The 21,747-nt window shown below is 39.9% G+C and overlaps 2 protein-coding genes across 4 annotated transcripts in view; both read right to left on the bottom strand.

Moving 5' to 3' along the window:
• si:zfos-2326c3.2 (misshapen-like kinase 1) overlaps positions 1-1,635 on the bottom strand; it is an 84,619-nt gene extending 82,984 nt beyond the window's left edge. For 2 of the 3 annotated variants that reach the window (XM_049585195.1, XM_049585197.1), the window contains exons 1-2: positions 1,449-1,634; positions 372-437 (exon numbers count right to left, since the gene is read on the bottom strand). In XM_049585195.1, coding sequence (XP_049441152.1) covers positions 372-437; positions 1,449-1,505 — 123 coding nt within the window. In that variant the 5' untranslated portion in view covers positions 1,506-1,634. Of the gene's footprint in view, positions 1-371; positions 438-1,448 lie in introns of all 3 variants that reach the window. The other variant, XM_049585196.1, reaches the window with a different exon arrangement.
• Positions 1,636-15,003: 13,368 nt separating this feature from the next.
• Positions 15,004-21,578, bottom strand: LOC125895049 (beta-1,3-galactosyltransferase 2-like). Its single transcript, XM_049586818.1, has 4 exons — positions 21,477-21,578; positions 18,082-18,250; positions 17,311-17,598; positions 15,004-15,606 (listed from the first exon to the last, which is right to left on the bottom strand). The coding sequence occupies exons 1-4, from the start codon at positions 21,500-21,502 to the stop codon at positions 15,004-15,006; spliced, it is 1,086 nt and encodes a 361-aa protein (XP_049442775.1). The 5' UTR covers positions 21,503-21,578.
• Positions 21,579-21,747: the final 169 nt, after the last annotated feature.

Raw genomic sequence — 21,747 nt, 5'->3', positions numbered from 1 at the left:
GTGTGTGTGTGTGTGTGTGTGTGTGTGTGTGTGTGTGTGTGTGTGTAACAGCTACAGGATATTTCAATCAGCTGAGAATTTCTTCTTTTTCCTTTTAACTACTGGAAGTAGCTTAAGTACGTTTTACCAGAAATGACGTGTTAGATAGTGTAATATGCTGTGTGTGTGCATGTGTCAAGACTGCTGCAGGCTTACTGTGTGTCGCTTTTGAGACGTTTTGATGTCAAGCAATTTTTGACTTTGTGCCATGTAGATAATGTTTAAATTAAAACCTGACAATGCACAAATATTTCTGTAAGTATCACAGTTTGCAGCAGAGTTTATATTCTTCCATGCATGCAACAGAAAAGCATCATGGTGGGAACACTCACCTTGTACACCTGACCGTAGGTTCCATTGCCAACCACCTCCACCAACTCAAAGATACCTGCTGGATCCTGGAAAAAACAATAACATGGTCAAGATAATGACAAAAGACAATGGGACAGAAGTAATGCTAAGCATCATAGTAGATGAGTCGAGTCAAATACAGAGAACACGGCTTAGCGGACAGCACTACAGGTAAACAAAGCAGTGTATAACAGTATAAAAACAGTCCATTCCAACAAAGTCATAATGCAACAGGTTCATGCCAAACAAAACTGTGACAAATAGCGTCATATACTCAGTACCACGGGCACATGGAGAAGAACAATGCAGTGTTATGCTAGGATGGAGACTGAGGAAGTGGGACTGCAAATGTGGATAACATTGTGAGCTGCAAGGAATTAAAGTACAGCTTGAAATAATTGAAAATGTCAATTTACAGGTCCCGGCTTTACTGACTGTATTATTACTTAAAGATTCTATCAACTTAAATCACTTTACATGACAGCAAACACACTCCTTCAAAGATACTGACATTATAAGAGTGTTACAGAACTATTGTATTAATGACCAACAAGAGCAGACAAAGACATTTCCACCAACTAGTATGAACTTATAATTTAGCTATTAAGTATGAGAATCATGGGAATATAGTTAAAACAAGAATGTGCCACTAACTAGAATGCATGTTTCTAGGTTTTCTGTCAATAAATACATAAAGTCAACCCAAGTGGACTTTCACTTGTTGCATGTCAACTGTTCAGCTGGGCAGCCAAAGGAGAAGCCTGAGTGTAAACACTGTAGCTTGTAAAGTAACACCAAACAGAGCACAGTACAGGCAGAAAGCATAATGTTAATGGTATAAGGCTCTCTACACAAGACACACCGAGTCAGAAAACGATAAATGTTTGTTAAAAAGTACATAAAGCGAGAGCCGACGGTTCGACGGCAGAAAACAAACTGCTCAAGTTTGGTTGTTACTTGAAACTACCGTAACCGTTAAGTTTGGAGCAACACCCACCACATCCTCCAATGTTTACTCAAACATTTCATTAAAAGCAAGACAACACTTTTCTACTTACTCTCAGAGCAGCGAGGTCTATGCTGTCCAAACTTCGAGTGGTGTTTTCTCTCGACATTGCTGTCAGTAACTGTGTCAGCGGGTTGATATTTGTGGACAAGACATGGACGGTTACAGTTTCTCCTCTACAAACTAACGGGTTTGTCTCTTGTCGGGTTCATTCTGAAGTTTGGCTAGCAGCGTCAAGCTAGATAGCGTCAAACACGCCACTTCCGGATGTACCTTTTCAAAATAATGGCCTTTACAACCGGACCTGTAAAATCTTACAGATTTGTGGTTGTATTTCTATTTCATTGAAGAGACCAGATTACACAGGAATTGTCAAAAAACTAACAGTGATTAAAACAACATACGACGGCAGGTTTGACTGTCTAAATGTATCTAAAAATATCTAAATTCACTATGCGTGTTTTGAAGTTGCTATGCTTTTTTACTTCCTTTCCGTTAGGTAAGGGTTTTTCTTACGTTGTTTATTTATTTATTTGTTTGTTTTTAATTCTGTCTAGGCCTAAATAATACACTTACAAAATGTATGTTTAATTGTGGAATTAGAAACTGTGTGGTCGCATGTACGTTGTTTCACTTGACATTGAGAGTTTTGCTCCTGGGAAGTGATTTTTTTTCTCTCGAAGCCACTCACATAACTTGACATCCAGCAAACCCCAGAAAACGACAAGGAGGAAGTTTTGTTTCTCTAACCCCCTGGTTATACTGTCCATATGCAGCTCGTTGAAAATAATTAAACAAATGTAGTAACATAACACAGTCTCTCCACGTGTATCTCCGTGTTCGTGCGCGCGAGTGTGTGTTTTTGTGGCGTCAGTCTTCACGGTGCTCTCACGGTGTTTGTCGTCACTTTCCCCTGTAAATGTAGTTTGACAATAAGTTATAAGTAAATTAACAACAAAGGAAAGTGAATATTTGATAAATTATTACTAAACTTTTCTGAAAAAAATGTGCACACATCAGTACACACTCTTACAGTGACTACAGTGAACACACTGCCCTTACATAATTCTCCTTAGTTTACCCACATCCTTCTCTGGGCATTTTGCAGGTGCTTGTCTCATTGCTGCTGCAGTGTCTGTGTAATGCATGGATGGATTACTGAATTGATAGATGGTAGGTCTATACTGTAGATGGATTGCCAACAGGACGCAGACCCAAGGGCCCAAAGCATCAGTGGCCCCCTGGGCTTCACCCGCCAAACATACCTAGCAGTAAGAGGGTCAAAATGACCACAAGGAGATGCAAAGAAACTGCAAAGAGACCCAACTACAGAAACAGGAAAAACAACCACAAAGAGACACAAATCAACCAAGAAAAGACAGAATTACCCCAAAGAGACACAAAATAGCCCTAAGGAGACAGTAAATCACCAGAAAAATAAAGGAAAACCATCACAAAGTCTGAATGTCCTGCTCCTATGCAGGAAAGGTGGTGGGGCCTTTTGCATATCTGTGCCCAGGTGTTCATTCGTCTCATAATCTGCCCATGCCTTGATGTTTGACCACTGTTTAAATCTCGTTTTGAGGCAGGCTATTTTCAATTATTAAATCTTAGTGTTGAACTTTTTTCAACATGCAATGTGGAGAAAATCAAAGTTTACTGAGTAGAGGAGGTTTTAAGCTGTGGAAGAACAGCATACATTGTAACGTGGTAGAATAAAAATGATGGATTCAATTTATGTGTCCTACTTTCAGGGTCATATTGAGCATGTTGATTTACTTGTTAATGTGATTGCTTACACTTGTGCTTTTCTTGTTATGACAAAAGTCTGCTGTGTAAAAAACAGATTTGAGTCTCATTGTAACCACAATAAAAATAAATGATTGACAGTGGGGTTTTTTTTTCTTTTTTGCTAGGACAGCACAGGAAGCAATGAATGTGGCAAGAAAGTGAAGTGCCCTGCAGTGTATCAGTGTGTGATGTCTTCAGCCTTGGCAGTGTGGAGGCCAGCATGTGAGCTTAGTTTATGCTAGGCTTTCCAAACTTTGTGCAGGTGGAAGTGGGGCTTGCTAGCAGGGATTGACAGAATAAAGATGCTTTTCCAAACTCAACATAGATTCTCCAGTAAGTAGCCACACCCCTACATTGTTGACCAAACTCATGTGCTGGCTAATTAGCCCAACGCATGTCACTAACAGCTTTATTTCTGCATGACAGCTTCTAGAAACATTGCTCATCACACAGTGCTCATCACCACTGTGCTCTGGTACCGTTAGCTAAATAAGCTGATTACCCTGCCAATTACACATAAGTGACCACAACCTTCATGACTTGCACATTTTTTTATCCATAACTAATTACTTCATACTGTGTTATCATGGGCGACAAAAACTTACATGCTGTACAGTTTGGTCTTAAGAGAGGGATTTTGCAGTTGCTTGTGTTAGCTCACTAAGATAATTTTTAGCTGTCTTGTGTAACTTAAAGGAGCAGTGTGTGGGATTTAGTGGCATCTGCTGGTGAGGTTGCAGATTGCAAGTGGTTAAATACCCCTCCCCTCACCCTTTTCAAAGCCTATAGGAGAGCCTATGGTGGCCTTTAGGTAATGTTAAAACGAAAACGCCTCTCTCCAGAGTCAGTGTGTTGTTTGTCCATTCTAGGTTACTGTAAAACATGGTGGTTAACACAGCGTGCTCAAGCTGCAGCCTCCAGGACTGAAAAATAAAGCCAACATGGAAGTGCCAAAATCTGCATTTCCTCTAAAAGCGTGTGTCCACATAATGTTTTTCTTCAACAGTAAAGCTGTGGTAGGGCACTGCGGAGCGCTTCATCCCAGCGCTATTTTAAGTGACGTGCTTTATGTGCTTTTGTTACTATGACAACAATATCTTTACACTAACATTAGCTAGGTAGCCAATGTAATGCTACATTAACAGAGGGTTGAACACAGAGTCCACAATAACCAATGACATCACCAGCGCCTTTCTGAAAAGGCCGCAAAAAAAGTGGGAGCATCCTGAAAAAAGACGCATGGTGTGGCTTTTTTTTTTTTGTTTGTTTTGGCAGCTGCATGTGGCTGCGTACGCTCTCTCAACATTGGGTGCAATTGGCTCCCAGATGCTATCTGGACACAAGCACCAATGACCACTTGAGGCTGACTTCAAAACACACTCAGAGTTGTGTGATAGGCTGTCTGTGAGGTGTTACTATAGTCCATGAGTCAGATTAATCCCTCATTCCTTCCCAGCTCCACCCCCTCCTTCAAGTATGGTCACTTCGGGCTCTAAAAACTAAGATAGCGACAGCCAAAATGCCAAACTCCAGGCTTTAAAACTTCCTGCACACTGCTTTAAGACTATCAGCACATTTAATGGTGATAGTACTACAAAACCCTAGAAATAATCCAATCACACAGTCATGTTATACCAGCCTCAAGTGATGTGCCCCCCTTTGCTGCTGTCAAAATTTGTCAGAAAGCACCACATAGATGATATTCAATGTAAGAAAACATTAGTCAATATTAGCAATACACAATTTTCTTTCTTAATGAAATTCAGCCGAGGTGATGTAGACTGTTCAGTAACATATGAATGTCCACAGTTGATTGTAGAACACCACCTAGAACTTTAAGATTTAAAAGTAAAAATATGTCATTAGAAAAATAATTGTCATATTTTACCTCACATGGCAACACCTTCTCACACACTTTACTCACATTACAAATTACGTGCTTGCAGGAAGGGGCCTAGCAGATATTAAAGATGGACAAACGTGGTTATGTGACAATATTTTAGTATATATTACCCTTGTAACACAACTAAAATACCTGACTTCAAATTAAAAGTTTAGTTTGAACGTTTTTTTCACTGCAGTATTTTTTGTAGTATACATATGTCCGTATTTTTTGAAAGTGTAAAATATAAGAGAAATATAAGAGATAAAAGCCTGGCATTCCAGTCTCCTGAACGAACCAGTGAGTCACAGTCAGCTTGGTGAAATAAGGGTCATTATGTGGTGGGACATAGTCACTGTGTGTGAGCGTGCGTGTGAGCGTGTGTGTCAGGGAGAAACAGAAAGAGCAAGGCTATGCTAGAGTTGAGTATGTGTGTGTGTGTGTGTGTGTGTGTGTGTGTTCGTGTGAATATAAGAGAATGAGAAGCGATGGCAAGTGACTCTCTTGCACCCTCTGTATGTGTGTTTGTGTGAGTAAGTGAATGTGACGAATTAAGAGTGAACGAGGGGGGAGTGAGGATAGCTGTGAGTGTGTAGTGTGTATATGTGTGTGTGAGAGTGTGTTTGTGTCTCAGTGAAGAATGGTCTCTCTGTGGTCTCACACAGTGGCCCTGTTCACACCAGGGTCAGCTGCCTACACACACACACACACACACACACACACACACACACACACACACACACACACACTTCTGGATTTGTATCCAACCTAAACAAGACAACATTCTGAGAAACAATTGAATAAGAAAATTCCAGAGTGATAGAGGCCGTTTGTCTGTCTGTCTCCGTTTCACCATCATTTCTTTCTTTCCGTGTGTGTCTGTGTATTTGCAGAGATATAAAGTATTCTGAAGAAGCTGACATTCCACTTATCTAAATCATTTCCTGAAGGCACTCGCATTCATGCATGCACACACGCACACACAAATAGATGCAGGAATAAACATGTATGCAGCAGTGATAAGAGCATCAGATGTCTATGTCAGTTCTTCAGAATCAAAGAGAAGGGGATTTCTTATAATGCAGGACAAGGCTAACTTACGTAACTCTGTTCTCTATTCTAACCTACAGAATAGCTCATATACAAAGAAAAAATGTAACTAGAAGATCTGCAAGCACAACCATGGACACATATGTCTGCATATATTTATACCTAGCTGAAGCTGCATACAGTTTTTACGAAAAAAAAAAAACCCTATATATATATATATATATATATATATATGTTCACATTTCACTGTTTTTACTTGAGTCCAAATGAATATCTCTAATGAAATTCGTTGACGCATTCAGTTCACATTTGGATGTGAGTAAGAGTATTGTGATAGGGAGTCAGTCTTATCTCTACAGCTGGCTCTGATTTATCACTATTGAACTTTGCTTCTATCTACTAGATTTTAAGAGTTATGGCATTTATTCTGGCAAGGCCAAATGATTTTTATCTCTAATGGTAATGAAAGTGAAAAGTATTTTGTGTATTCACCCTGCTGTGATTCGGTTACGATCGGACGCAGTGTGTAGGATTTAGGGGCATCTCTTGGCAGAAACAGAATGTAATATTCATAATCATCTGAAACTAACAATTGTTGTGTTTTTGTTACCTTAGAATGGGTTGTTTATATCTCCGTACAGAGCGGGTCCTCTTCCACGGAGTCTGCCATGCTGTTCCTAGCCCAGAACAGACAAACCAAAGAATGGCTCTAGGGACGTTTGCATTTTTGCGTCAGTTCTCCTTCACTGCTGCTGTGGGTGGATGCTACTAAATCCTAAACACTGGACCTTTAAGAGGACCATTTCATAATAAGAACACATAAAGAAGTCGCAAACTATTCAACTGTTTGTTTAACAGGAGACAAGACAGCAACAACAACAAGAAAAGTAACTTAAAAATAAAAACAAAACTTCGCCAAGAGACTCATCTAACTGATCTAAGATCCTCTGGAAGGCTGATCCTGAGACTAGGAACATAAAAAGTAAAAGCAGGTTCCCCAGACTTTGAATACAACAGTGTCAGATCACCTGAGAGTTAGTTGTCAACAAGACTTATTTTGTATCTACATCTGATTGGACAAGGAAAAAACATTGCAAATAAGGAAAACTTATATTTAAAGCCACTTCAGTGCAGCTACAGTAAGAGACCACAGTGCAAAACATTCAGACTTGAGGGGATCATTGAAGACACCCTTATATTTTTATAGTGTTTAAAACAGGCTTGAGACCAGCTGGCCAATGAAAAGAATTACTTTACTTTACATTACTTAACATAACATAATATAACAGCTGAAGTGTGCAGTTAATGCTTTCAACCCCCAATTGCTCCGTTGAGGCTGCTCAGTAGCCAACAGATAAAACTGTGTGCTGGACGGCCTCCAAGTGTGAATGTGAAGTAAAGTGTTGTTGAAAGAGAGCATTTATGCAGGTTAGAAAAATTGCCAGCTCGTCAGCAGCTAATTATATTTACGTGACATGGAAGGCAAATGAAAAGAAAAAGCAGCATTAAGTGTTGTAATGTAATAAGGTTGTTGGAACACCACAAGCCCACAGAACAGCTTCAGTGCACCAGATTCTCCAAGGAGAACTCTGGGGAGAAGAACAGCATTCTTCCAACACATATTACAGCTCATTAGGTGTTCAGAGGGTGGTGGAGGAGAGACCTGTCTTTACACCCTGTTGCAAGAGTTTTTAAAAAGGTTCAGCTGAGTTCAGATCTGAACTGCATGATTCAAACCACTCAGTGACCCACGGTGGTGCACTGTTATCCAGGAAGATACAGTTTTTATCAGCATTCACCTCAAAACAGATGCCTATACTGAAATCAGCAACTCCACACCACACTTGTCAATAAGTATTTTGAAAAGTCATGATTTAAAGTAGTAGCTGAGATGTCAGTGGAAAGTGGAGATCAGATGGAAAAAGTCTCTGACACCAGATAACCAAAATGGCCTGGCTTCACACCTTAAATCCAGCATACTGGGCTGTTTGACTCTTGCTAGATTTGCAATCAATCGCAAAATTACCCATTTTATTGTGGATGAAAACACTGAGCTGCAGTTAGCATTTGTGTGGCTAACTGGAGCTTATTTTCAGATCAAAAGGCCCATCCCTACAAAAAATTGTCAAATCTGGGAGCTCTGTCCTCCTTGACCAGACACTCAGACCCAACTGTCTGAGAGGTGATTTGTAAAGAGAGTGGTTGTAAAAGACACAAATGGTCAGAGACAGTAGTGGGCTCAGGCTGTCTGAGGGGTAGAGGCATAAAAACAAAAAGGGCACCAGCTGCATGGAGCTGGTGCCCTTTTTGATCACACAGTTATCAATCTATCAATTTTAAGGCCACCTTAAAAGACATAGTGTAGAGTCCTGCATCAGGTCAGGTGAATTCATGTACCAAGCGGCAACCTCCGAGGGGAAGCCAACCCAGAAGTGCCAAAAACTGCAGTTTATTGAATAGTCACTTGAGGCTGGCTCCAACAGCCAGTCAATCCCCATAGACAACCATGTTAAAATGCCCAGTGTTATAGCAGAAATAAACATGTTTACAGCCTGGTACAGAAACAGTTTTCATCTCTGTAGCTAATTGCAACATTCCTGACCACTGTATGGGGAGTAACTTTTTTTATAATTTACCTATTATGTTTTACTAAGGCTTAAATTTACACAAGTTCAACGGTGATTGCTCGACTGACAGCTCCACCCTAGATAATAAATATATTGAAATAAAATGAAAATGATAATAATTTGATGTAATGTTTTGATGTTTTAATCCTCTGACTGCTGCCTTTGTGTGTCGCTTCTGTCTTCTGCGCCACCTGAATTATGAGAGCCGCTTCAGTCAGGTGAGTTACTAACAGGGACGTTAACTGTGAAGATGTGCTGCTCAATTAATATTTTTTGCTTATTCTCTTTATTTATTTAAATTGTATTTCCATCCATCCATCCATTTTCATCCACTTATCCAGGGCCGTGTTGCAGGGGCAGCAGGCCAAGCAAAGCACCCCAGACATCCCTCTCCCCAGCAACGCTTTCCAGCTCCTCTTAGGGGACCCCAAGGTGTTCCCAGGCCAGATAAGATATGTAATCCCTCCAGTGTGTTCTGGGTCTGCCCTGGGGCCTCCTACCAGTAGGATGTGCCCGGAACACCTCCAGCGGGAGGCGACCAGGAGGCATCCTGATCAGTTGCCCGAGTCACCTCAACTGACCGCTTTTGATGCGAAGGAGCAGCGGCTCTACTCCAAGCTCCCTCCGGATGTCCGATGAGATTCGCACTGAGATGCTGAAATTGTATTTCCTTTTTAAAATATAATATCTTAGTTTCACATGTATGAAACATCCTAAAATGGTCACTCACAATGAGCGGCCTACTGTAATTGCTAGAACAGCGTATGGTTATCATAGATCTGCATTTTCAGGTCAGGCTGCAGATCCTGTAGCGTGGAATGAGTCAGGTTGCAGAACTGGTCATATATGTGGGAGCAGTACTGCATGTCGATGTGCTGGTTCAGGTGTGAGTGTCGAAAATCAGACCTTAGCAGTGACCCCCCTTCCCCAGCCTAAGACCACCAGTGGTCAGAGACGTGGGTCAAAGGGGTGAAGTAGAACAGCAGAACAGGCTCTGGAGAAAACCAAGTTGAGCTTGTTGCAGGCATCGTGAGTGTGTGGAGGCAAAGGTTGGGTTGGCAGAGGTCACCCGAGAAGCAGCACAGTTTAACCTTGGACCTGTCGAAGAAGTTAGCTGCTACAGAAACGTGTCTTCACATCAGATTACATTTGAGCACATTTCTTTATCTGTGTCTGTCTCCCTCAGTGTCTCTTAATCTGTCTTTTTCTCATGAAGGAGCCTCAGACAGGGGTTTTTAAACTCTTATAGGCACAGGAATGTGTTGACATTAAAAAAAAAAACACACACTCACACACCATGTGGCAGGATACTTATTCAGGATGTAGTTATTGAGTTATTTACTTGTCCATAACAGAAGCAGAATGGTCATGACCTGAACACAGATGCTGGTGATTTTAGTATGTAGTAACATTTAATTAGCATCATTAATATTTAGCATCACTGTCAAGAAAGGTGATGCAGGATGTAATACCTAATTATCCAAGATGTAGACAGTATTTGGTAGCCACAGTAACAGCATCCACACGTTGATGCAAGATTTTATCCCACAACTGTTGATCAAAACTAAACAGTGTGTACCCTGCTACATGTTAAGTGATGTTGTTAGTGGAAGTCATTAAAACTTAATCATCAAAACTTAATCATCAACTTCTCCCTTTATTTGACAGTGTTCAAAATGACTCACTCATATTCTCTCATTTTGTACCACTCAACACTCGTGTTCTTTTTTTTTATCTGCCTGCTGACCACAGGAGAGCGCTGTTGCTCATGTTTGCGTGACATTTAAATGATGTCTGACATTACTTAGAAAAAAAACACAGAGGTGTGAGACAGGGCTGCTTTAAGACCTCTGTGAAGTCAGTCATTTCAGGAAGTGGCTTTGATAGAAATGTGTGAGTCGAGGTATTCTTTCTTCCTGTACGTGCATTAGTCTGTCTGTCCTACAAACTACTGCTTTTATAACCGGGGGCCTGTATCACGAAGCAGGGTTAATGTCTTAGCGAGGTAACTTCAGGGTTAACCCTGGGTTTTTGGTCTCACGAAGCCGGTTCAGTTCTTATCGGGGTAGATCACCATGGTAACTTACTCTGGAGCAGGGTAAGTTCAGGGTTGAATCTGATCCTATAAAAAGCACCACCCACTGGCCAATCAGCTGTTCGGGAAAAAATGACTCGCTGACAGAAATGCAGCCCAGTCATGACGGGAAGTTTAACTGATTTGATTGATTTTGATTTGAAAGTTTATTTTGAACATTAAAAAAGAAAAGAAAGCAACAACAACAGACAATGAAAAGATTGTTCAAAAAGGAGTGGAAAGAAGTCGAAATTTCATCTCACCCCTTCATAAGAAAGAAACTGATCATTTGCGGACACTTAATATATTAGTGCCAACATTTTCTTTTGTTAGAGGAAATGATCCCTGTTAAAGATAATGGGCCTAACTGATAGCTTTGCTGCTGGAAATGTGGAAAGTAGCCTATCATGTCTACACTTCATGGTGTTTGAGGGATTTTCCTTTTTGTTTTTTAAAGAGGGAGACTATTGTGGTGCAGCTGTTAATTTCTAACACAGCTCAATATCAGGATGATTTTATTCAGACTATCAATTTGGTGTTTATGATTTAATTGTGGCGTCAGCTTTAAGCTTTATTGTAGCATATATAACGTTATGACAAAGAAGACCAATTTAATAGACGCAATGATGTTAGACGATAATTGTAATACACGCAATTCATCTGCGCAGCATTGATTTCATGGGATTCAAGGGTGTGATCAGTGTCAGATGTACAGGTACAGGTACTGTAGCTACTTGAACCAGTGATGAGTCATTTAACCTACACATCATTTTATTTGCTACCTTGTGTTGTCTTGATTTTTCCCTCTCTCCTCCTCTATTTCTTCTTTCCTTACCCGTTTTTTTTCTTCTCTATTATGTGATTTCATTGATGTTTTGACAGGGGAATTTCTTTGATAAGCTTTTAGTGGCTTCTAACCTCTCCGGCACTTTTCTTTTTTTAATCTTGTAAATGTTATACTGTGTGTTTTTAACATTATGCGCAAATAAACTAATCTAAACTAAAACTAAACATTATTCATCCCGTTATGCGTTGCCACGCATGTTTCCTCCTCCTGCAGCTGCCACGGTGTTGGCCTTTTCTCTAATGTTGCTTTTCTCCTCCTCATATTTTAGAAGAATTAATCTCTGATCCTCACATGAGAAATACTTTTTTCCCCTCACATACGGCGCTCTGTGAGGACGCTCAGTGACGCTCAGTGACGCTGCGCTTCTCTCATGATTGTGATTGGTCCGCTGCGTGCGCGTTCACGGCTCTTGATAAAGCAACTCTAGGTTGAGTTACCGAGTTGACATCCAGCGTCCGATTATCCTGATTGCCATTGTTAGGGTTAGTCAACCCAGGATAGGTCTGGGTAACCCAGGAAAGGTTGATCTCGCTTCGTGATACAGGCCCCAGGTCGAATCAGAAGAGATTTGCACATAAACATGAAATTTGTTTCTGAATTCTTCAGACACCATATCTGATTGTCTCCTGGTGTTCTGATAAGGGAACACTGCATTTCAATGTTATTTCTGCCTTTTGAGCTATTCTTGAGAAGAACAGATCTTTGTCACAGTTTTAAATCGGAAGTATAAACTGCCCACTGTTGTATCAGTCAGTGCTTCAGTTTCTATTGATAATGGCTGATAAAGCAGAGAAAAAGAGAAAATAGAAGACCAAGATGTGGAAGCTGAGAGAAATCAGTCTGAAGGAGTCAACACTGTTTTTAAAAAGAGGAAAATGTATTTCATGAACAGGTGATAGGATTAAGTAGCATTGTATAAAATAAACTCACCAGAAATTTATTACAAAGTAAAAATATATTTAAATATGCATCAGAAATTAAATAATTACATCATGAAAAGTCATCATAAATAAACATATCCACTGTCAAATTCAAAATCCAACATAAACCGACAGGTATATTGTATTTTCATATTATTCATCGGCTTATTTATCCGAGTGTAGCAAAGTGCTGTTGTTGTGTTGACTGATTCCCTTTTTGAGAACTTTCATTGGCAACAGGCTTAAAGGATTGCTGTGAACTTAATAACATTTGAGATTTCATAGACAGATTAATCTCTAACCCTGCAGCTGAAACCTAAATGTAGATGAATGGTTTCCAGAAGATTCCCTGAGGTTTGTAACTCTGGAAAACAGACGTGCTTCACAGATAATGCCCTGTGACTCAGCTGTACTGTCTAGTTAAGGCTGGACAGGGTCAGCTTTGTTACCATGTTTTTACAGTACAACCCCCCCCCCCCAAACTATCCTACCTTTAATAGCTAACAAATTTAACTTTTATATTTTCCTTTTCCTTTCATTGCACCATAATACACAGTATTTTACTTTTCTAACCTGCTGATGATGATTCTAGTTAAAGGACCAGTGTGAAGGATTTAAGAGGATCTACTGGTAGAAATTAAATATAATATTCATAATTATGTCTTCATTTGTGTACATTCACCTGAAATTAAGAACTGTTTTTCATTACTGTTAAAGGAACCCTTAATATCTAAATGGGGAGTGGGTTCTCCGTCACAAAGCCTGCCAAGTTGCATTGGCATGTTTCTACAGGAGCCTAGAATGGACAGACCAAACACTGGCTCTAGATAGGGCTTTCTGTATTATTACATTACCTGAAGGTGATCAGTGGTGTAGTTTATGCGATATGCAGGTATATGCCTTATACCCACTACAAAAGCGCCAGGATTTCCATATACCCACTATTTCCAACGCTAAATCACTGTGTGGCACCTATCAATAGACAGTTTTGTAACTTTTTGAGCAAGAGACAGAAATACTGTCCACCTCCGAAACCACCAGTGAAAGTACAGAGGGTTAAACTAGGGCACCTGGCCAAGTTTCAACTGGTAATTTCATTGTAAACCATTCAGTAGTTGATGTATTTTAGTTTGGACCAAATTGGTGGGCTGACCGATCAACAGACTGACATTGCCATTCTTAGAGCCATGCCTCTGGAGTAGCTAAAAACCCACTGTTGTAGAAAAGTGGGACTGATTACCCCTGTGGGCGTGGGGCTCTCAAAAAGCCTTGAATCAAAAGTTTGTTTTTGTTTGCATTTTTTTTCTAAATAATTAGTTTGATACCTAAATTAAAATTCCAAAAAATGAAGTTTCTATCAAAAACAACAACAACAAAACAGTGGAAGCTCTTTGAGGCCCCTCTCACCCCTTAAAAGTGCAAAATGGTTTAGTCCAACCTTGCACTAGGATTTGTCTCTACCCAGCTGTCACAGGACCTGCGACCTGCTTATGTAGCCTACTTGCAAAAAATATTTTTGCATACAGACCACTGCGTACCACATCTGTTAAATATATTCACCATATTGTATGTCTTAAAAATATTTCAAAGAGAAATACACAGAACATTCCGTCATATTTGGCATATTATTCAAGAACACGCTCATTAAATAAAACACAACCTCACTTCCTCCCCAGATTCTTGCAAAAAATCCTCTGTGTGCAGCATATAAGTGTTTTTAGTTAAAACCTTAATGTCCAAACCCTACCCCTTAAAGTTAAAACCCTACAATAGTTTATTGCCCAACATGTGTGAAAACTACTTTTTGTTTAAAATAATGACATCATGCTTGTTCACATCATATTCAGCTATGCAAGGATGTTCCAAAGGTGCCACCATGTACAACAAAAATGTGTTTGCTGGTGAATATTCTGCTATTACTAACAGTACATTTCACTTATGTCATGGTTATTCAGACTACCCCACATTTATAATAACAGCAACTGCTGTTCTGCAGCAGCCTGTATGAACCATTTTAAGCGTGCAGTTGTGTGCTTTTCAATCCACTCTGCTATGCAGCTGCAGTGTAAGCTCAGCCTCTTACCCCTGTGAGTGAAGTTTGTGCGGTGAAAGCTAGTCATGCACACTATGTGCTAATCATATCTGTCTGGACAAGTGATTGTTTTCCATCATGCCATTAAAGATGCTTTGAAAATAGAATAAAAAATAATGTCCTATATAATCTTTCCAATCACTTGTGCAAGATAAGATATGAATGCTTTCTACTCAGCTTCAAAATGCACATCTGTCTCATGACCTTTTTTTGATTTGGTATCAAAAGTCAGGAAGGCAGTAACTATGATGGAAACAGAGCGGTGCTATAACTGCTGTACTGTGCAAGGGGGCTATAAGGTTACAGGGTGTAACTTCAAAATAGTCACTGGGCACAGACAGGGTTCATAGACTGATACACTCTCCAAACATCTGAAAGCTGCCTAGAGTTCTGGAGTATTGTTGTAATAACAGAGGTCCAGTAACAACTGTTCGTCCAGTGAGGTATTGATGCCCTAAACAAAGCACCACGAGGAGGATCTGTCAGTGCGATTCCCAAATGCCTCATACACAGCCCCACGTACACGTCTTCAATATAAACGGCTTTAACATGTGCAGATGCCTCCAGTATCTTCTTGGGTAAATCCATTGAGAACACATAGGCCAGTCCCAGGGCATACGGTGGGTAGATGCGCTGAGGGAAGGCAGAAACCGGGAGAAACCACTTTGAAGTATGGTCTCTAAGAACAGCAGCACCCCTCACCACCAATCCTGTCATGTAGAGATGTTGGGGGGCTTTCAAAAGCATGTTGACGAGGTTGTGGACATTGAGGAATATGTCCGAGTCGACCTTCATGGCGTAGGCAGTGTTGGGGCAATGGGAGCTGAGCCATTCAAACATGAGCATAGTTTTAATGGTGAGGTTGTTGTAGCTGTCCAAGAAGTCACCCTGGAGAATGTCGTGGTGTGTCTGGCTTTCCTGTAACACCTACAGAGAGGGAGATAGGAGACTGAGTTTAAAGCAGTAGTGAACTGATTGCTTGGTCACTCAGGAAGCGAATCCAAGAGAGCAACCACCTGCTTGTTTCAACATCCTGCATATACAAAGCAACATTTGCATTCATTTGAAATTGAGTTTCTGGTGACGTGGCGAATGTAATGTCAGTATTCCTTCTCCTTTTAGCTCTAGTCTTCAGGTCTGGTCTCCACCAACTCCAGATGGAAATATCTGGCTCGTTAATGTTCACCATCTAGATGCTGACTTTGTCTGTCTGTGGCTAATGGGCAGGTACAGTGGGTCTATCAGATTTTTTTCGCTGAGAACAGCTGCCTCCTGCTGCTAAAAACAGGGTTGATCAAAGTGCCAAGACTCAACCAAAGTCATTGGGTGTAAAACCAAAACCAAATCTTAAAAACACTAAAAAACAAGGATCATGTAGCTTAAGAAAACAGCAAAGTTGGGTGATAATTCTCTGTGAGTCTGTCACAAAGGCCAAGCTTAGACTACAGGAGTTTTAAAATCCTAACCGACTTTGAAAGCGGGTTGCATCACTCACCTGAGATAAAAACTAAACAGATGTTCCTTTTTCTAATCTCAAACATTCATTCTACATCAATTTCATGTAGAATACTACAGATAGATGACATGGATATTTTGCTGGTTTTAAGTTGTGTTGTAACCAAAATCCAATGTACTCTACACTGTAACATCATAATGTTAACATCCACATAACGTGGAATTTTAGCATTGTTAGACATTTATAATATTTTCAATCAGATTTTCATCCTAACCAAAATTTAACATCTGTGCGACGTGAGAGTCCAACATCTCTCTGACATCATACTAATGCTCAGTGCCAGCTGGGGGTGGGTTGGCCCTCTGTGGCCGCTTATGTCACCTATAGGAAAATCTGCCACTGTCGCGAACATTAGCCTCAAGATCTACGATGTTTACTGTTGCTTGGTTGCAGCTGAGGTAATCGTATCTGTGCACCTTTTCTGAAAGCTTAAGATACAGACAAAATGGAGCAGCATCACCAGAGATCGTGGAAGCAGAAATTTGAATAATGGCAGAACGGAACGTACCGGTAATGCAGTAAAAATAATTCTCCATCCACATGTCTGGATGTAGGCTGGATAATGGCAGCACAGATCACTGACATCTAGAATGCTGCCTCAGTTTAAAGGCCTCGTTTGTTGTTGCATTACAACTTTTAACTCTGCCCTCTAGTGGCATCTATTGGCTGTATCTATGCAAACATAAAGGATGCATGGAAGTATGGGGGCAGCGATGTTATGGGCAGAGATGATAATTCTTCATTACTGTCCTCATGCCACAACACAAACAGAAACCAGTTTAATCAGCTCTTAATCTTACCCATAGCCCAATAGCTCTCTGAAGTACATTTTGTTTGGCTGCAGCGATAACCTGGTATTTTTACCCTTCTTTCTTTTCTCTGCTCTGATTACGTTGTGAGTTTTACATTCTCTGAAGCATCTGCTGAAGCTCATTCATGTTGGCTTATTCATTATGTAAACACCAAGATCTGAAATGCGCTTGGATTTACCCTCAATGAACTCCTGGAATATTTTTCCTATCTCTTGTTTATGTTCTTTTTTTGATTGATGAAAGGTTAAAGGGTTGAAAGGGATAGAGAACGACAACTCATTAACTTGAAATGACTCAACTCACTTGCTCCTTGAGGGTTTCAGTGCCATCTTCCTCTTTGGACAGTCCCAGGAGGAAGTAGTGGCTGATCACTCGGCCCAGCACGGCTGTTTCTTTGCCCCACGTGTTGCGGATTGCATCACGGGCCTCTCGATTGTGGGGCGCAACTGGGATCATAAGAACCAAAAATGGGTTTTCCAGCCAACATCGATGGGGTTCGTCCAATATGAAACGGTACCGATGAGGGTATGCCACAAAGTATGGTGAAGGTGATGAAGATAGTGAAGGCAGTGAAGGGTCATCTGGTGAGATCTGTGCAAGCAGAGGAGTAAATGAAGCTAGTTTAGGTATTAAATCACACAGTCTATGTTTATTCCAGAACAGTGTCTAATTCACACGTTCTGGAGCAGAATTATGTCCACCTGTGTCTTTTCCATCAACTTTGCACTTAACACAGGAGAAAATCTTCTGTATTGGCAGGTTACTACACTAAAAAGCAACGTGTTAGAATTTACACATAATTAGCTAATTACAAATCTCATTTCACTGGCTGAATCTAAATAGTTGGAATAGCATGTCAGCTTAATCTAAAACATTCTGATGTGAAAAGGAAGTACTGCTTGACTTAAACACATATTTATTGTAATGGCAGCATTAAGAAAACGTGTTACTGCTGATCACTTGTCAAGATGACATTTCATATCAGATAAACAGGGAAAAACATTATGTGTGGGGCTTTTGCTTTAGTCATTTAGCCAGCTGCTTTTGTTTCAAGATGACACTAAATATACTTACACTATTGTCTGAAGATGTTGTATTGTTGTGAGATTGGCTTGACCATGAGCGTGGCATCCAAAAGTCTGAGGACCATGACACCCTGGGCTCTAAAATGTAGAAAATTCCAAATAGGAACAGTATCATAACACACAGCCATCGTCTAGCTCTTGTCTGTGAAGTCTTTTCACTGCCAAAACAAGAAAAAAAAAAAAAGAAGATATCTTTAATGCCTCTTCACTGCACATCAGAAGCACTTTATTATCCATTATTGGATTGGAACCAGGAAGCACTTTGCCTCTTCCTTGACCAGTAGTGTGGGCGTTCCTCATTAGCTGTAATTCATGTTTAACTGTTCAGAGCAAAGGAAGGAGTCTCCATTAAGATCTGCATCCATCAGAAACAACCCACAAACACGAGCTGCGCTGGGCTAATTGCCAGCACTTCAGCATTTGTAGAGAAGAGAGTGATGTATGTCAACACACTGTAATTATTGATGTATAGCCTGTGATACTCCACATGCCCCACAAGCATCTCTGTAGACTAAAGACAATAGACATACACAGCAATCAATGAACAAAACCGAGAAGCTCCAAAACCAAATTATTGACAACTGGACATCTGGGCATTTAGCTCCAGATGGAGATCATACTCAAAACACTTTTCTACTAAAAAGACACAAACCTGTGTTTTAAAGTTCCTCCCCTGGCACTTCTGTAGAAACTTATCTCTGTTCATCAAAATATCATATCCAGGGTTTTAGTATGTAGATACTAGTATGTAGTAGATTTAGTATGTGCAGATTTATGAATATGCATTTAACCCCACTGCCCAGCCGCTCTCCCATGACTCAGGCGAACCTGCGCACTTTCAACTCTCCTCATCAAACGCACAACATGTGCTTCTAAAAGGTATTAGATAATATGAGCCTTTGGCTGGACTGTTATTAAACAGCTAGTAATTAGAGGTGCACTAATTAATCGGCCACATGTCGGTTTTGGCCAAAATTCGTTGACTGCCATCAGCTTACTGGCAAATAAGATGACAATCACTGTTGCAGTGGTCCATATCTTTGCATTGTGTCACATTAATTTTGCACAGGCTTAAAAAGCATGGCTGTAAACTAATGTCGTCCTGTTGCCCAGGGGACATTAGAAAACGTGTTTTGAGGAGGCAGTGAAATCACTATTGACACCTAAGTGGACGCACTGTATCGTATCCCTGATAAAGCTACACTGTGAACAACAAACTCACATTGACATCCACAGGATGAGAGCTAGTTAAATTAGCTGTCAGCAGAACCAACATCTGACTGAGGTTGCCTTGCCTTACATTATGATACGTTCAAGCTCTGTACAGTAAAAATGAGTATTGGGTGAAGGTAAATTAAATTATAATGTGTGAATGAGGTGTTCAAATGTGACCTTTTATATAGTAGTTTTTGGCAAGACACTTGAATGTAGTTGTTTGAAGGAGAAATGTGTAGATGTGTTCACAGCAATATGAAAAAGATATTAAAGAGGGAATGATGATGTATTATAAAAGTAAAAAGGCTTCTGGGGCAGTTATTTAAAAATATGTTTTTCATTAATTTGCATGATTATGTTTGTGTTTATTCAAAGGTAGTAATGAAGGGATTAATAACTTAATAACTTTAAAACAATTCAGTAATTTCTTTATAATGACGATTTCTTTGTTTCTCTGGCACAAAAGGCAGATTATTAACAAAAACGACAAAAAAATAAATAAATAAATAATAATAATGTTAGATAAAGCTTGCTCCCGATCATCAGCTCTGACAAGCTGAAGGGAAAGTGAAACTTGCAAAATACCGACATGTATCTACACCTGCCTTCTCCTCTGACACCCCTTGTTTTGCTGCAGCATTATGCTGATAATATGAAAGCTTCACCACAAAAGTAGACGGGATTGGTTCCTTAGGTTTGTAACGTTTGAGACTCTGGAGTCAGAGTCCATGTTTTTTGAGACTGTCATTAGTGGACTGCAGCTCTGAGGCCAATATTCTCAGACAAGGCCTCAACTGCGTATTTTGCTCATAATCTTGGAGCATAAAAAGCACCACATGGACTTGTTAATAAGGTTAAAAACTCTCTTTTCACTGGAGGGGGTCTCTAAAATTTTGACACACATCCCTGCCTTTACTGGCCTACTTAATGCCATAAGTCACGAGCAGTGACTGAAAAATCTGCATTACCACCTGTTCACTTGTTTACAATAGAAATGTTTCACAATGAAGAAGAATTTAAAAAAAAAAAAAAAAAAAAAAAGACACAAAAACAAGATGCTCCTGACGTTCCTGTCACATGACTGTTGCTAGTGTGTTGGTTATGCTCTGAGGAGTTTGTGGTGAGTCTTTCAGCAGAGGTGCAAACACAAAGAGAGTTGGTTTTACATAGTCTGCAGTATGCAAACAGGTGAGTTATTCCTGTTCCACATCTGTTAAAACTGTAATGACTCTCACACAGAATAATGCAGGAATATGTGCATGTGGAATCCAACAGTCAATAGAAACATAATAGATATTAATATATACATTTAGCTCAAATATATTGCATTTGCTGTGGTCTTTCTCATGTGATATTCAAAGCTATGCATGTTTTAGCGAGGACGTGTAAAGACACAGTTTTTTCAATCACCGCATGTTGTGTGAGGGTTCACATGAGATGAGCTGCGTGGTTAGCCTAGCAAAAGTTCACTATTAGGTCACTGTGAAAAAGTTGCAGTTAAAGCATGCAGTATATGTAAGGGAAATTACTTTGTGATCATGTGTTTATCTGAGTCAGTGATGATAAAGCATTTGATAAAACATATATTTGTGTATAACTGAGGAGAAAACGATTATCTTTGTCTGGAAGTGCATTTCGATTTTGTCACTTTTTAAAACAGTGATTACATGAAAAAAGGGAAACATGAATGTAGTGAATATATGTAGTAAATGAATAGTAAAGTTATATCACCAAAATACAAACAAAAAACAAACAAATACACAAACAAACAAACAAACAAATAAAACCCCTCTGGTTTTCACTTCAGAAATTCAGAGATGACACTGTATGGAAACCTGTTCAAATGAATCTATCTATTAATAAAGATTTTGTTGGTATTATTATTTATTATCAGCTATAATGACATTTACGTTTTTTGTTTAATGCTCGATTAAAGATTACAGCCACAAAGTCACACACGGTACATTTGCTAATTAGACATTAGCTCGAATGTTTGAGAGGAGTGCAGTCTCCACTGTAATCAATCGCACTGATCCATGTTAATAATAGCCAGACAGGATTTCCCATAAAAGTCTTCATATTTAAGAAGCACACTGAGCCTGGGACTTTACTGTATGATCCTGTAAAGTCAATACATTTTAAATAAACCGGATTAAAATCTGAACTCACCATTTGGGAACAGAGCTCTCCAGCATTTTCAAAAGGCAGAGGATTATTTCCGATTGTTCAGACAGCTACAGCGAGCTGCTAGACAGACAGACAGACAGACAGACAGACAGACAGCAGGTACAAATGAGGATGTTGCTGTGCTGTAGATGTCTAGCTGTCCACATGCATTGTGGTTTGTGGTGGAGAGAGAAAGACAGACAGCACACTGCTGTGAAAGAATACATGAGATGACACACAAAAAGAAAAAAAAAACAAGTATGAAAGCTGGTGT

This window comes from Epinephelus fuscoguttatus, linkage group LG9, assembly GCF_011397635.1.
Source record: "Epinephelus fuscoguttatus linkage group LG9, E.fuscoguttatus.final_Chr_v1".
Classification (NCBI taxonomy): Eukaryota; Metazoa; Chordata; class Actinopteri; order Perciformes; family Serranidae; genus Epinephelus; species Epinephelus fuscoguttatus.
The sequence above is the reverse complement of the archived record's forward strand: the minus strand, read 5'-3'. Positions and strand labels throughout refer to the sequence as shown.

What these genes read in the sequence shown, in the direction of transcription:
- LOC125895049 (XM_049586818.1), bottom strand. Translation starts at nt 21,502, where the DNA reads ATGCTGGAGAGCTCTGTTCCCAAATG. An exon ending in CAACATCTTCAGACAATAGT is followed by an intron (nt 17,599 to 18,081) that starts GTAAGTATATTT and finishes CTGCTTGCACAG; the next exon opens with ATCTCACCAGATGACCCTTC. An exon ending in CTGAAACCCTCAAGGAGCAA is followed by an intron (nt 15,607 to 17,310) that starts GTGAGTTGAGTC and finishes CCCTCTCTGTAG; the next exon opens with GTGTTACAGGAAAGCCAGAC.